The sequence below is a fragment of the Onychomys torridus genome, chromosome 10, assembly GCF_903995425.1.
Source record: "Onychomys torridus chromosome 10, mOncTor1.1, whole genome shotgun sequence".
In the NCBI taxonomy this organism is placed as follows: Eukaryota; Metazoa; Chordata; class Mammalia; order Rodentia; family Cricetidae; genus Onychomys; species Onychomys torridus.
In genome coordinates this window covers 87,508,928-87,524,200 of record NC_050452.1, presented here as the reverse complement: position 1 = coordinate 87,524,200, position 15,273 = coordinate 87,508,928, and the positions used below count along the sequence as shown (strand labels likewise).

General features: G+C 39.5%; 1 protein-coding gene across 2 annotated transcripts in view; it reads left to right on the top strand.

The window, feature by feature from the left end:
• Slc4a4 (solute carrier family 4 member 4) overlaps positions 1 to 15,273 on the top strand; it is a 319,163-nt gene that overhangs the window by 283,669 nt on the left and 20,221 nt on the right. For both annotated transcript variants that reach the window (XM_036200218.1, XM_036200219.1), the window contains exons 18-20: positions 1,493 to 1,654; positions 11,402 to 11,580; positions 13,041 to 13,113. In XM_036200218.1, coding sequence (XP_036056111.1) covers positions 1,493 to 1,654; positions 11,402 to 11,580; positions 13,041 to 13,113 — 414 coding nt within the window. The remainder of the gene's footprint in view (positions 1 to 1,492; positions 1,655 to 11,401; positions 11,581 to 13,040; positions 13,114 to 15,273) is intronic.

Here is a 15,273-nt window from a genome sequence, read left to right as displayed (position 1 = left end):
TGTGTGTATGTGTGTGTGTGTGTGTGTGTGTGTGTGTGTGTGTAATGTATAAAACAAATGTCAGTCATTCATAGTTATATTTCTCTGTAGTTTTCTGTTACAAGATTTAACTTATTTTCTAGAACAATTCTTTAATCTCTCTTCTTCACTACTGAGATAGTAATGTCAATTATTATTAAGCTGATGGCAGTTTTAAATAACCAGTTAATAAGAAAGGGATGTGCATGCATACACACATGCATGACAGTAAAGAATAAATTTGGCATAATATCATAGTCATTAGCAAAGATAAATTCTAGTTAATTTCATAAGTAATGCATTTAAATCAGTATTTTCTAAATGTTTGCTTGGATCCAGACTCCATGCTAGGGCGTTGACATGCTTAAAGCAAGATGAAATATCTTGTCTTACAAGCTCACAGTGTGTGGTACAGGTAGTATGAAGATGGATTCTAAAAGGAGAGAGGACATGCATCCAGGGCTTGTATTAATGCCTATAAGTCTCACACTCAGGAGACTGAGGCAGGAGGATTGCTATAAGTTCAAGGCCAGCCTGTGTTACATAGGCAATTCCAGGCCAGCCTAGGCTGTAGAATAAAATCCTGTCTAAAAAAGAAAAAGAAAAAGAAAGAAAAAAAAGGAGCAACAAATTCATAAATAGTATTATATTTACATTTATATGCTTTTCTTAAAGTAAGAAATAATAGAACATTCGCTTTCTGTAGCAGGCATATACAACCCACTGGAAGCGGGAAAATGACAATTTTCTCTGGTTTTCTGAAAACGTTCTGGGGATTTAATCATTTCTGGGTAATTTTCACTAGTAAAATAAGAGATGTAAGTGTTTCAATTAGTTCAGCAATACCATGTAAAATAATAGCTTTGTATGTGTTGTGAAGCCATTTATTTGGTGGAAGTAGAAACAACTTCTGTTCAATGCTAAAATTTGAACAGAATTTGTGATGGCTTTGTAATTTTTTTGGTTTTTTTTTTTGTTTTTTGTTTTGGTTTTTCGAGACAGGGTTTCTCTGTGTAGCTTTGCACCTTTCCTGGAACTCACTCTGTAGCCCAGGCTGTCCTTGAACTCACAGAGACCCGCCTGGCTCTGCCTCCTGAGTGCTGGGATTAAAGGCGTGCACCGCCACCACCCGGCGGCTTTGTAGTTACTTGGTTACCTCATCATGGAATATTGGTTTTCTTCTGTGTCCCTCAAATGTTATCTTTTCTTTTCCCACCTGATGCTTTATCTCAACTCATTTTATGTATTCTCAGTGTCGCCCCTTACTTTTCTGATAGCCCCTAGTTTTCACTTCATTTAGGGATTGACTCAAAAATGACACCTTCTGGGTAGACGTCTGTTAAATAATCTTTTCCTCCAGACTGTGTGACTGTTTCTACTTCTTAATATGTTGATCCTCCAAAAATTAAATATTTCTTTAACTACATAACATATATTAACATTGTTCTGAAAAAATTTCTCTCTTTGCTTTTAGCCAACAAGTCCTAACCGGGGTTGGTTTGTCCCACCGTTTGGAGGAAACCCCTGGTGGGTGTGCCTTGCTGCCGCTATCCCAGCCTTGTTAGTCACCATTCTGATTTTCATGGACCAGCAAATCACCGCTGTGATTGTAAACAGGAAAGAACATAAGCTCAAGGTAAGCACCCCTAAAAGTGGTGGACATTGCCTTCTACTGACTTCTTAGTTTCCTGACAATGTCTATTGATTCAAAACCAAGAGAGCTTTATTGAGAGTTAACCTATAATGAAAAATCATACAAAGATCTGTTTTGTTGACAAGGTCCTTGGTGTAATATCTCAGGATGCACTCCCTTAAATATGAGGAAGATGTTTCAATTTGTGTTTCTGTCACTGTAGAGGAAAGGGTATATGTGTCAGTCTTCCCACTTCTGATTTGGGTGTAGTAACCACCTTCAGAAGACATACTGATCAAAGATTTAATTAAGACACCTGCTCTCTGTTAAATAAACTCAGATTTTTGTCATTTCCAAGAAATTTTTAGGGGCTAGGAAGTGGGTAGCTAGGTGATTGAGTGCTTATCTATATTGCAAGGCTCTAGGTTCCATTCCTACTACTGTACACACACACACACACACACACACACACACACACACACACACACACACTTGATTACATCTGTTTATGGGTTTAATGTGACAATTTGAAACATGTAGACAGTATATAATGACCAGATCATGTCAGAGTAATTGATATTTCCATCTCTTTAATCATATCAATTCTCAGTGCTATGGGATGAGCAAAGATTTATTATTAAAGATTTTTCAGATATCTAGTTACAAGCTGTTGGTAAGCATTCATACCACCCCCCTTCCTTAAAAGATTCATCTCAGGGGCTGGAGAGATGGCTCAAGAGGTTAAGAGCACCAACTGCTCTTCCAAAGGTCCTGAGTTCAATTCCCAGCACCCACATGGTAGCTCACAGCCATCTGTAATGAGATCTGGCACCCTCTTCTGTGTACATAATAAATAAATAAATAAATAAATAAATAAATAAATAAATAAATAAGTAAGTAAGTAAGTAAGTAAGTAAGTAAATAAATAAATAAATAAATAAATAAATAATCTTAAGAAAAAAAGATTCATCTCAGGATATTACAGACCATAAAGTATGGAGGACATTTTTATTCTTATATTTTAGGGTTTGCAAACATTGGTTTAGTGGCATTGTCATGAGCTCAAAGAAAATGTTTTAGTGGTGTAGATTATCTTTCAAGAGGGCTGCCTAATTTGTTACTATAGTGGGTAAATTTTCTCCACATCTTATGCTACTTTAGGTCACTTTAGGTCACACAAAATTTCAAAAATTCCATGTAGGGGATGAGAGAGGAATAATAAAAGTAAAAAGAGTTTAAAACTTAATGGTTGCTGACTATGAACCAGGTCATTTTCATATATTAACTCATTCATTACCTTTTCACTGTCACCACATAAGTGAAGTGTGAAAATGTATTAGAATCACACAGAATGGCCGAAGGGAAAATCCAGAGAGGGTAAAGCATGTGAGTGTAGAAACGTGCCAGGTAGAGATAAATTGTCCTGTTAGAGCTGTAGATGAGGGTGAGGAAGAAGTAAATCTTATAACTCATACAACTGGGAATAGAAGAGAACTGAAATTTTCATTAAAGAGGAGATGCTTCCATTTTGAAGGTTTTGGGGGAAAGAAAGCAGTGATGAACTCCACACAGTGCGAATCATTCCAGAAGGTCTGGGTAGGTGGCAGTCAGGACTCTAATTGAAGGCCTTGCCTGTGTTGACTTTTTGGCACAGAGGGTGGTCAAGAGGAGAGCTTCCTGGACAGCCTCTGAAATCCTAAGGGAAATAGTGGTATGGGATTCAGTGATTACCTGGCACATTCAGTCATGAGGAAGGGTACAAATGAAGACTGCCTTGTATTTCAATAGAAGGGAAATTACGGAAGCATGAGAATGACTGATGCATATTCCCAACGAATGCTGGAGGTCAGAATGCAGAATTTTACAGAATAAAAACTTGAGGTGGACACTGATATAAAATAAGGCCCTGATTTTGGATTATCATTGAGGGAACTCCCATTAACATAACTGTATTGTATTATTTATAAGATGAGATACGATGACACATTTTCAATTTGAAGAGTGTTGTTTGACTGCTGATGTGTTTATGCCTTGCTCCCACGACAGAACTACAGCCCATTTTCAGGCCTTTATCCAATGCTTTACAGTGTCCAGCTCTGAGTCTCATATTCTAAGACGCTAATTCTCTGAGCAAATAACTAAGAAGTGCAATGGGGACAAATCTTCCTTCTTGCCATCTTGTTTTGATTTATGTTTATCTATATATGTGCCTGTGTGAATGTATGTCACATGTGTGTGGGTGTCTGCAAAGGTCAAAAGAGAGCATTAGGATTCCCTGGAGCTGAAATTACAGGCAATTGTGTGCCACTTGACTGGGTGCTAGGAACTGAACTTAGGTCCCCTGGATAAGGAGGGGGAGGGGCTCTTAACCACTGAGCCATCTCTCCAGACCCTCCAAACTTATTTCAAAAATCTGATATTACCAAAGTTCATTAAATTCTTCTCTGCCTAAACAATTCACTTGTTATAGGTTGGGGACAGAAGCAAGGAGAGAGCATGTTTCTTTATGTGATTGTTTCCCCTTGAGAACATGTAAAAATTATCAATCTATTATTTTGTGAAAAACTTTACAACTGAATATAGGAATTGAACTTGGGTCCTCACTCTTCCATGACAAGCATTTTACCAGCCCAATATAAAAAACTTTAAACATAGAGTTTGTTTGTTTAAATCAGGACCCAAATGCCATTTATACACTTGTCATTTTAAAATATTTATGAACCTTGAAGTCTATAGATTTTTCCATTCACCACTCTTTATTTTCTTTCTTTTCAAATTTGTTCAGCACAATAAGGTTGTTTGTTGCTCTTTCTATGGCATTGTTTTGCCACTAACAAGCTATTGAACACCTAAGTATGGCTTTTAAAACAACAGAAATGGATTATTATTAGTTTTTATTCTGTGGGTTCACTGGTTCTTCTGCAGGGCAGTTCTTGCTTGAAATCTCTCTTGGTATTGAAATTAAATAGTATTGGATGGTGTCACCTAACATCTCAACTGGGCTTATTGTCCATAGTCCCTTCCTCACTTGTGTATGTGACTTACGTGTTCGACATGTTGTTTTTCCATGAGGTGTCTGCCTTCTCGGTGTCCATTTTTCCCCATGCAGCATGCTCATGCACCGTCGCACACATGGTGATATGTATGCCTCTTTCATGCTACCCCACCTCACCACACAGCATCTTATCCTCCAGGGCTTTTCTATGAGGCTTGAACTTCTCACAGCATGGTATTTACACCTATTCCTTGGCAGCTGATTTCCATGAGTTAAGAAGTGCAAGATGGCAAAAAATTTCCTGGCTACACCTGCAACTGTTAGCTTTGCTTCCTCACTTGACCCTAATCAATTAGCTAAAGAAGTCATAGTCACTCATGCTAGGGGATGTGGAAGAAGGAATCCATCTTCGAATGTAGAATGGCAAACCACATTAAAAATAAAAATGTTAGCACCTTACATGGGGGATATTTCCCAGCCATTTCTAGAAAATAAAATTTTGAAAAATACCACAGTCTATATTGGTGATTGTTTCCCCACAGTGTCTATACTATGCTCTATTGTCTTCAGCATTCTCTTTACATGGTCACTGGATTCAGAAACTTGGAAAGGTATAGATTTCATATTGTAAGTACATTATCCATGAGATATATAAAATTTATCTGCCTATCTATCCATCTCTCTCTCTGTCAATTCATCCCTTAATATATGCATAAAGATACACATATACAAGGAAGGAAAGGTTAAAAGAATAAAGCCACAACCAATTTAAACTCTATTTTTAGCTTGGGCTTTCCTAAGCCACATAGATAATGTAAATTCCAGTCACAAAGTCAATTGCAGGTTTATGTTTAAGAGTGTCCTTGGAGATTCTTCCTTATCTGACATTATGCTCATTGGGAAGACTGAGAGATACACAGCTCCCCATGGACTCTATTTTGTATTAGAGAGGTCTGAGTGTTGGTTATTTTATGGAAAGGCTAAACATAGACTTGGACTAATGCATTTTTAATCTGAAAATATTGGAAACCCAATTTAAATTTTTATCTTTCACTGGCAAAATTTTGGTGTGTACGTTTAGAGGCGAGTTTCTATTATTTTAGTGCTCATCAAATTTTCTTATTGATAATTGAGAATTCAGAGTATTTAGGATGGATAAAATAGATAAGCATTTTATTTCCCTATGCATTGTAGGAAACTTGAGAATGTGTTTAAAATGAGACATGGGTATACAAAAAATGAGTTTCTGTCCCTTTTAATATTGTTTACTTGAAACTATTCTTTTCCTTAATGGTGGTAATGGTGTGAATGCCAGTCATGTGTCACAAATCCAATGCCACTGGTTGACGTTTCATCGTGAATCAAAGACTTTGCTCTCTGGAAATGGTTTTGTTCTCATTTTTTGCTAGGAAATGAGAGCTATGGGATATACAAATTGGAGAATCTGCCTAAAATTGTAAAAGACACTAACTGCTATGAACTTGGTTCAAAAGGAAAACCCGAGGCAGCAAGAGAGGTGCAGACACTGCAGCGCTGAGGGCAATATGCTTGGGGTGGCATTGGCTTTGGTTCTGTGACACGTGGCTCCAGCTGAGATGACCTCTACCTTCCCGCTCTGCCGAACAACCCCACACTGAGATAGCAACACCATGACTCTTGGCTCTCTGGGGGCCATTTGGGGTAGTTATGCCCTTTATCCTACCTGCAGAGTACTCCAAAGTAAGCCCGGTTCCTCCAGGTCGAGTACTTCTCCAAGGTCATTTCCTGTCACTGTCAGAGGCTGGAGCAGAGCCAGCTTCAGGCTGCAAAGCTAGAGATAGGCTTCCCCCAAACAGTGACTTCAAGAGTTATGTACAGGAGGCAGAAATCATTTAGGGCCATTATCTAGAGATAAATATCATAAGATCCTGGCAGTCACTTTCCTATGACGTACTTCGTGGTGGAACACTTCATTTAAATATGATATTTTCATGGCTTATTTTTAACTAAGAAAATAGCTCCCAAACTTTACCTTGTTCTGTATTTTTCATTTCTGTCCCTGTTATCATAATCTTGGATCCAGTACTATCATTTCAAGCTAGATTTTTGTAAGAGTTTAGCCGTTGAAGCATCAGAACCAACCTCCCTCACTTCTTCAAACACATTATTTTTTTGTTCTAAAAGTGACATTCTTACAGGTTGGTCCTACGTCTAAAGCACCTTGGCCGTCCAAACCTGACTATCTGTTTCTCCCAGCCTGACATTCAAAGAACCTTGTAAAACAATGTCAACCTAGATTTAAAACACTTTGTTGCAAGTGCTGGCCAGTGCTCTGTTTAAATGGTTTTGGTTTCTTGACTCTCACAGTTCTGTTGGTGCTGTAGGCTGGAAGATCTATCTATTCCTCACTCCTCAGTCATCGCTGTCCATTAAAAGCAGCTCCATCCTTTAAGCATTTCTAAATATAAAACCCCCAGCGACACCTTCTTTCACCCCTAATGTAATTTTTATTGCCCTTGCTTTTTGTTTTTTCTTAGTGATTTATATTATGCTGAGCCAGTGGTCACATGGTGGCTCATACAGTGCTTTGTGCAATTACTTCATTCCCTACTTCTCAGCCAAAATATTTTCCAAGTAAGCCCCATGGTTTATTCTTCTCGCCAGCTTTTATGTGGCCCACCACACACAATTCCATGTTAGCCTCAATAAACACACATAACTGACATGTTTTATTATCTTGGTCGCATGGTTCTCAGGTTTATGACACTGTGTGAGAGAGATGCTAACTCAAGAATGTGCAAGCCCATCCCCACTCCTCCAAGTGGCTGCCTCCATGGTTTACAGCCCCATGTGGATGAGACGCATTGAAACACTTCATCCTCGTGTTTTTAGTATCGTTTCCAAACTTCCGTGAATTTCTCTTTAGAGTTCATTTTATTTTTTATGCAAACCTGAAAACCTGAGTCTTCTCATGCTCATCTGAGACCTCCTGGTGGGGCATTGTTCGTGACCCAAATCCTGTATGTTCCCACCATGATGGAGGCTTGTCCCATGTCTGTGTATGACTCCCAGATCTTTGTTTTTTGTCATCTTTGTACCACATCTGAACATTAGGCTTCTGGTCTTTTTCTTTTCTATTTTGATTTTTTTTTTTTTTTTTGTGGACTTAGTCCTAAATTATTTTTGTTCTGTATTAGAGAGGGATATGAGGTTTCAAAGAGACCATTTCTGTTTGGTGCTTAAAATACTTTGCAGTTTCAGAAGATAGAACATCCTTTGGGTTTATAGTCATGAAGTCAAGGACATTTTTAGATTGCTTCTTATATACCAGACACTTGTGCTGAATGCTGAAGGTAAAACTGTTTTAATATCTGGTCTCTTCCCGGAAGGAAGCGTCAAGGTTAGAGCTGACCCGGTTTTCCTTTGTGCCTTGTATCCTGCAGGCAGCAGGTCACTTGTTTGTGTGCCTCACTTCAGCTAGTCACCTGCATCCTCTGTAAGCATGGGTGTTTGTCTCACTCATTGTTTAATTGAAGACAGGGCCTAGTACAGAATAAGTCTTCAATAAATGTTTATTCCATAATAGTTTGCCTTACAAAAGCCCCAGAGTGAGAAGGAGCCTCTTGTATCAAGAGGCAGAGAGCAGACCAATGGAGCAAGTGACTCAAGTTGAGGTCACAAGGAGTAGGCTCAGATCACACAACACAAAGCTCGTCAGCTTCAGTGTTTGTGCCTGTTTGAACAGTCCTGTTGGCAGCTGGATCTTCTGTGTACTGACAGCAGTTTGTCAGTATGTCTGGTCTCTGTCCAGGGTGGCCAGTTGTACCTCTTTGCCCAAGTTTTGGTATTCAGAAATCTCTTGTTGGCCAGAGTGTGGAGTGGCCCATAGTTATAAAAATAAATGCCCGTGCATATCCTTACAGATAGTTTTATACTGTTTAGTTTTTATTATTATTGTATTAAGTGAAAACTGGAAGCCACTGAAAGATTTTGATCAGAGAAGTGTCACGTATTGATTACGATGTTTAAAGATTAGCCTGTGAAGACAGTCAGTTGTGAAGGGACGGGAGTAACAGCCTGTGGTGATGGCAGCCTGAAGAAGGGCTGAAGGGTGCTGGTCCATGCAAAGGAATGGGGGCAGGTTGAGCTAAGACCGGAATGAAGAAGATGGACTTTAACTTATGATAAGTTGGGTGACAGAATGCAAGTTTGAAGAATTGCATTTGAAACTCTCACCCTTGCAGCAGTGAGGATGGATGGGAGAACTGGGTGAAATGAGCTTACTGTATGTATACTCCAAGAGATTCTAGAAAAGCCAGTAGCAATGGGGAGGGCATAAGGAGTGGATAAGTTTTAGGCTATTTTTGAATATTTCTGTTTCCCATCCTTCTTACAGTTTTTAGAAAAAGGGTACCAGTATTTGCACATTATTTTATTTCCACTCAACCTGAGCCATCCAGGTGCTTCTAGCTAAGGCATGCTTTTGGGAGAGGCTTGCTTTCATGCACATCTGAGCTGGTTTGTAGAAATGGCTTCTCTAAGGCAAGTGTTGGCATTGAAAGAGTTTATAGCAATAGCTTGGGGCAAAGCTTTTACCATCTCTTCAACATTGTGTCTATAGACTTTAGTAGTCTAAAGGACATTGACCTAGACATAGTAAGTCTTGAACGTTAGCAAGCCTTGCATGTTAACATTTGACGACATAAATCTATTGGGCTTTTTGCATCTCTGGACTCAGTGTCTTTAAACTACCAGGAAAGCCAGTTTCAGTCTTCAATAAGTGAGACTGAGCCAAGAAGAAGAGGGGGACCTATGCCAGGTAGATGTTCACATGAGTGACACAAAAGGCATTAATGAGGGAAACATAGTGAAGGATTCTCATGTGGCTGAATGTGGTGTTGGTGTAGAATTCAAAGGGGGCAGGGTCAGGAAAGTCAGGGCTGTAGACATTAGTCCTCCTACCATAGGCCAGATCCTAAATGGCCCTGCAGCAGCATCATAGACATAAACACTGGTAGGAGAGGGCAATTCTCAGTGTACAGTTGGAATCCAACCACCTCTGTCTTCATCACCATAATCTCTTAAACGAACTGTGGCATCTGCCTCTTCACTGGTCCTGCTGTCCTCAACCCTATTCAATTTGTTCATAACACAGTAGCCACCATGCTTAGAACAGAGCAATCATATCACTCCCCTACTGAAAGCCCTCCAGTGGTATCCTATCTTATGCCCAGTGCAAACCAAGTTATTCTGGTTCCTCTCAAGAAGCTTTTAAAATGGATGTTCATTATTGCCTTGCACAGTAGGGGAAGCTCCACAAGAAGAGGGTTTTTGTTCGCTTGTTCATAGATGTGTCAGCAGCAGTTAGAATCATGCCTGGTACTAAGTTGCCGGGCAATTATTTGTTGAGAAAATGAATGACTGTGATCTCAACTATATCATGATACTTACTTCTTTGGTTATTATAGAATAAATTTATGTCATCCCACCCCATATTTGCCTTCTCTTCTTCTGATGTATTCCACTTTCAAATCATAGCCTAAAGCAGGCTGCTTCTCTACATGTACATTAACATTTGTCTCATGAGTGGAGGTCTGCTCCCAGTCAAACCTGGCTTTATGAGAACATGCCTTTGTTTCTATGCCAGCTCTCCTGCCTGCTATGCATTCTTGGAGAATATGGGCCTTGTGTGTAAGCCATGGGTGCAAGCTTGGTGCTTCTCTTAGAGGAGAGTGGTGTTCTGACAAAGTGTAACAGGATCTGAATGATAACACTCCCTGGGTTGATGGTGTAAATCACATCCCCATCTCCGAGGGCAGCCTCTCTATTCTCTTGGATCAGCCATAGTCTGGCTCTTGGTACTGCTCTCCTCATGCTGTGAGAATGGGCAGCTCTAGTTTCCTGGGCTCCACAGGGGTATGAGCCTTTGATTTCTTCATAAATAGAACAGAGAAATATAACCACAGAAAAAACACTGGAGACATGTGAACAGTGTTTATTTAGTGAGTAAAGGAGCTAGAACTGTTGTCGCATTGTCTGCTCGTCCAGTCAGTGAATGTTATTGTGACCACAGGGTGGTGTTCAAAATCAGTCTATTTTGATTAAGGGAGTATTCTTTGCTTTAGTGATGGTGGCTAGTAAGTGGTTAAACAGCTATTCTCATGGACTATGTGAAGTGAGAGATGATTATCTACATGCCATCACAGGATTGTTTAGGGGGTCTTTATATACACCTAGTAGCATCCTAAGTAGCTTCCTGTTAAACACTGTCACACAGAGAAGAAGGTCTGTTGCTTTTCAGGCACTGGTCATACTACTTTTAACAGCCGCTACCGCTCTGACCTGCCCCCCTCAATGAGCGGATACCACGGAACAGCTCCACCCTTGTAAGTCCTTCGTTGTGGTTACTTCATTGAATGGTCCCAGTAACTCTCCAAATAAGGCTCCTACCTTCTTTTTTTAGGGGTGGGGGGTGTTACCAAATTGGATGCAGAAAGGGTTAATTTATAATGAGTAGATACTAAGAGAAGTGGACATATATCTAAATTAATTATTCAGAATTACAATAGTGTATTATCTGCACAGCCAGAGGAGATGGCTGTGTGTTGGAGGAGTATTATGCGGAAGGGAAATCCCTTCTCCAAGGGCTTCCTTCTAAGAGATGTTTTTATCAAGCAGAACAAGCTTCTTTTGTTAATCATAATGCCAGTGCCTAAAGCCAGCTAGAGGATAATTATGAGTGCTCTATGTCCCCACGCTGTGACTTCTTTCTGCAGAAGGGAGCTGGTTATCACCTGGACCTGTTTTGGGTGGCCATCCTCATGGTGGTGTGCTCCTTCATGGCTCTCCCCTGGTATGTGGCTGCTACTGTCATCTCTATTGCTCACATCGACAGTCTGAAGATGGAGACAGAGACTTCTGCACCTGGAGAGCAACCAAAGTTTCTGGGAGTGAGGTGCGTTGTCACAGGATGATGGCCCTAGAAAGCCCACATGTACCCATCTTTGTCTCAGTCATATGGAGGTGGACATAATCTGGGGATGGGATGGATGTGATAGTTACTTTATTACTAAATTATCTTTTCCACAAAGGACTTTTTTGTTGTTGTTTGGCTTTGGTTTTTAGAGACAGGGTTTCTCTGTGTAACCCTGACTGTCCTGATACTTGCTGTGTAGACCAGTCTGTCCTCAAACTCAGAGATCTGCCTACCTCTGCCTCCCAAGTACTGGGAGTAAAGGCATTTGCCACTAATACCTCGCCAGAAAGGATGTTTTAATAAAAACGTATAACTAGTAGCTTTCAGTTTACTTCTTTTTTTTTTAAAACTTTTTAAAAGATTTATTTATTTATACAGTGTTTTTCCTGCATGCCAGAAGACCAGATCTCATTATAGATGGTTGTCAGCTACCATGTGGTTGCTGGGAATTGAACTTAGGACCTCTGGGAGAGCAGCCAGTGCTCCTAACCTCTGAGCTGTCTCTCCAGCCCTTAGTTTATTTCTGAAACTAAACTAAGTATTTTTGATTTCTGTAGTATTAAGTGATGCAACATAAAAATGTCAGTGATTTATTTTCTTCAGTATACAGCTGAGTCCTGTAGAAGTGCTGTGTCTCGGTCATGTATAGAACTCTGAGCCCTTAAGTCTTCCATGATTTCGAGCATTCTATGAAGCAGTTAGGAATTCTCATTTTCCAACTCATTTCTGTCCCCATAAGAACTTGAGGATCTATAACTCTCAAATATTAAATTAGAGGAGCTGTGAAGGTTAGTGGTAGAAGAACTTTGTGTACTATTGAGTATTTTGTTTTGTTTTTGTTTTTTGTTTTTTGTTATAGCAAGCTTTGCTCACTAGAGCTACAGTGCATGGCTCACACAAGAGAGCCAGCATTTCCCATGCCTCAACAGTGGGTGATTCTTTCTTGGGGGTGTGGAGGGGGTGTTGGACGTGTATCATATTTGTTAAAAAGTGCTTCTGTTGGTGCAGATTGGGAAATTAGACTGTTGAGATTTATTGCACTCATGAAATTTCCCTGAGTTGTTTGTTAATTAGAATGTGGGACAATGTAATATCTGTCTCCCATGAAAGAAGGTATAATTACACAACAGCACAAGTTATTTGAAAAATAAGGGCTTCAAAGAAGCTAGTAATTGATGGACCAAGAGCAAGTGATTTTTCTTTCTTGGTTCTGGAAGGAGCAAAAGCTTTAGAAGAATCACTTTTTTTTCTTCCTGAGTTCAATGGTTTTAAGATTTTTTTTTTTAAAGTTACCACTTAGGTTGGATTCATAAGATATTTTTGAGATCTCAAGTGCCTTCTACCAAAATCTTTGATGCTTTTGCCCAATGCTGATTTGGTCTTTCTCAGATAGTCTGTGAAAACTGGAGGTAGATTGGTGATCTCTGATGTTGTTTCAGGGAACAAAGAGTCACTGGAACTCTTGTGTTTATTCTGACTGGCCTGTCAGTCTTCATGGCTCCCATCTTGAAGGTAAGTACATAAAATATTCACCTCTTCCTCTTCCTTGGAACACTGACTAGTAGCCGGACACATGAGTGTGAAATGCTTATAAGATTTCATAGCGCATGGAAGCAGGGGCCAATTAGATCAAGGACTTTAAAAATGTCTGCCTTGATTTTCCCTCTGCCGCTGCATTCCTTCCTCTACTGTTATTTCTGCAGTTTCTTGTCGGAACCATCTGTAATTACCACTACTGAAACCATTTCTGACCTATAGAAGGGCAGTGTCATACATGTCCATCTGACTTGTCTTCCTCCCTGCCCCATACAGGCCTTTTATTACCTTTGTTTTCTATCCATTCTATCTACCTGCTTGTCTCTAAGGTGTCCCACCCCTTGGCACACCCCCACAGAACTCTAGTGATTCACATAATCACTGGGAATTTCTTTCCACTATTTTAAATTGTAACCACATTTCTGTTTTTCCTTGAATCAGAAAGCCTGGTAGTGCTGAAAGGGACATGAGAATAAAATGACTGATTTATAATTGGAGAACTTTAGAAATGGAACTTTTAAAGAATCATTGCATGGTAGAGTATTTAGAAGGTTGGAAATCAACATATCAGTTGGTTGATGCGTTGGGTTGGCATCTGTGTGGACAGAGCAACATACATACAATGGCCCCTTTAGGAAAAAGAACTAGAGAAGAAAGTTAACATTTTTTGCTCATGAAGCTTCCTGTTTTGTGATACAAGCTAGCTTCTCTCTCTCTATTTTCGGTAATTTGCATCTTATACTTTGTGCTACTGTGTAAAGCACAAACTTCACCCAGACCTAACAACTGTGAGTAACCACTGTTAACAATAGCTTACCATTATTTCAACTGAAAATTTTTATTTTTAAACAGTTTAACTTTTAAGACTTTTGGATGCCTATTTGGTTGTACAGGTAATGGAGTGATAGTACATGCTTCTAAAAAATTCAAATGATGTTCAAGTGTGACAATGAGCAGCAAAAGCTTACCTTCTCTCAGACTAACAAGTTTCTACCAGTGGCCAGTCAACCAAGTTTTAGAGGAAGGACATTAGAACATCCGAATCTGAAGACCAACTTTCCCTTTCAAGTACTAGACTCATGCATACATTCGGTAGTTAGTAATAATTGGTAGATAGTTAAAATACTTGATTATCCACCATTAACCCTTGGTTCCCATAGTTTCAGTTTTCTGGTTAACTTATGAGCTGAGTCATGGAGGACTGTGTATATCAGGTGACCCACAGAAGAACTGTGGTTAAAAAGGTGTCAGAGAAATATTTCTGGCCTATAGGGACAGAGGAAAAAACACAGTCAGTTCTATAAATGCAAGAAGGTGGCTTTAAAGGCTTAGTGCAGTGGTTCTCAACCTGTGAGTTGTGGCCCCTTTGGAGTTGAACCATTCTTTCATAGGGGTCACTGTAGTTGGAGTTTTCCTGCCTGGCCCAGTCAGGACAAATCTCTCTTACCCGCCAGTCCCACAGTCGCTCAGACCCAACCAAGAAAGCACACAGAGACTTACATTGTTTACAAACAGTATGGCCGTGGCAGGCTTCTTGTTATCTACTTCTTCTATCTTAAATTAACCCATTTCTGTTAGTCTATACTTTGCCACATGGCTTGTGGCTTACCAGTGTCTTTACATGTTGCTTTTCATGGCTGGCGGTGTCTCTCTCCAGCCTTCTACTTCCCAGAATTCTCTTCTCTCTTGTCCCGCCTATACTTCCTGCCTGGCTACTGGCCAATCAGAACTTTATTTACACAGAGCGATATCCACAGCACTTCCCCTTTTCTTTTTTTTTAGGAAGGTTTTAACTTTTACATAGTACAATTACATATAACAAAACAATTATCAAGCAAGAATTACAGTTACAATATTAAAGAAGATATCCTATCTATCTTATATTTGTGAGTCTAAGATTTTATATCTAACTTATTTTTTATTCTAACTGAGGAAATTATAACTATTTAGTCTTTAACCACATCAAAGACCTCAGAAGGATATAATAAACTCCAACTACAGGTCACTTAAGACAACTGGAAAACACAGATATTTACATTATGATTCATAATAATAGCAAACTTACAGTTATGAAGTAGTAATGAAGTATGGTTGGGAGTCACCACACATGAGAGATTGTATTGAAGGGTCACAGCA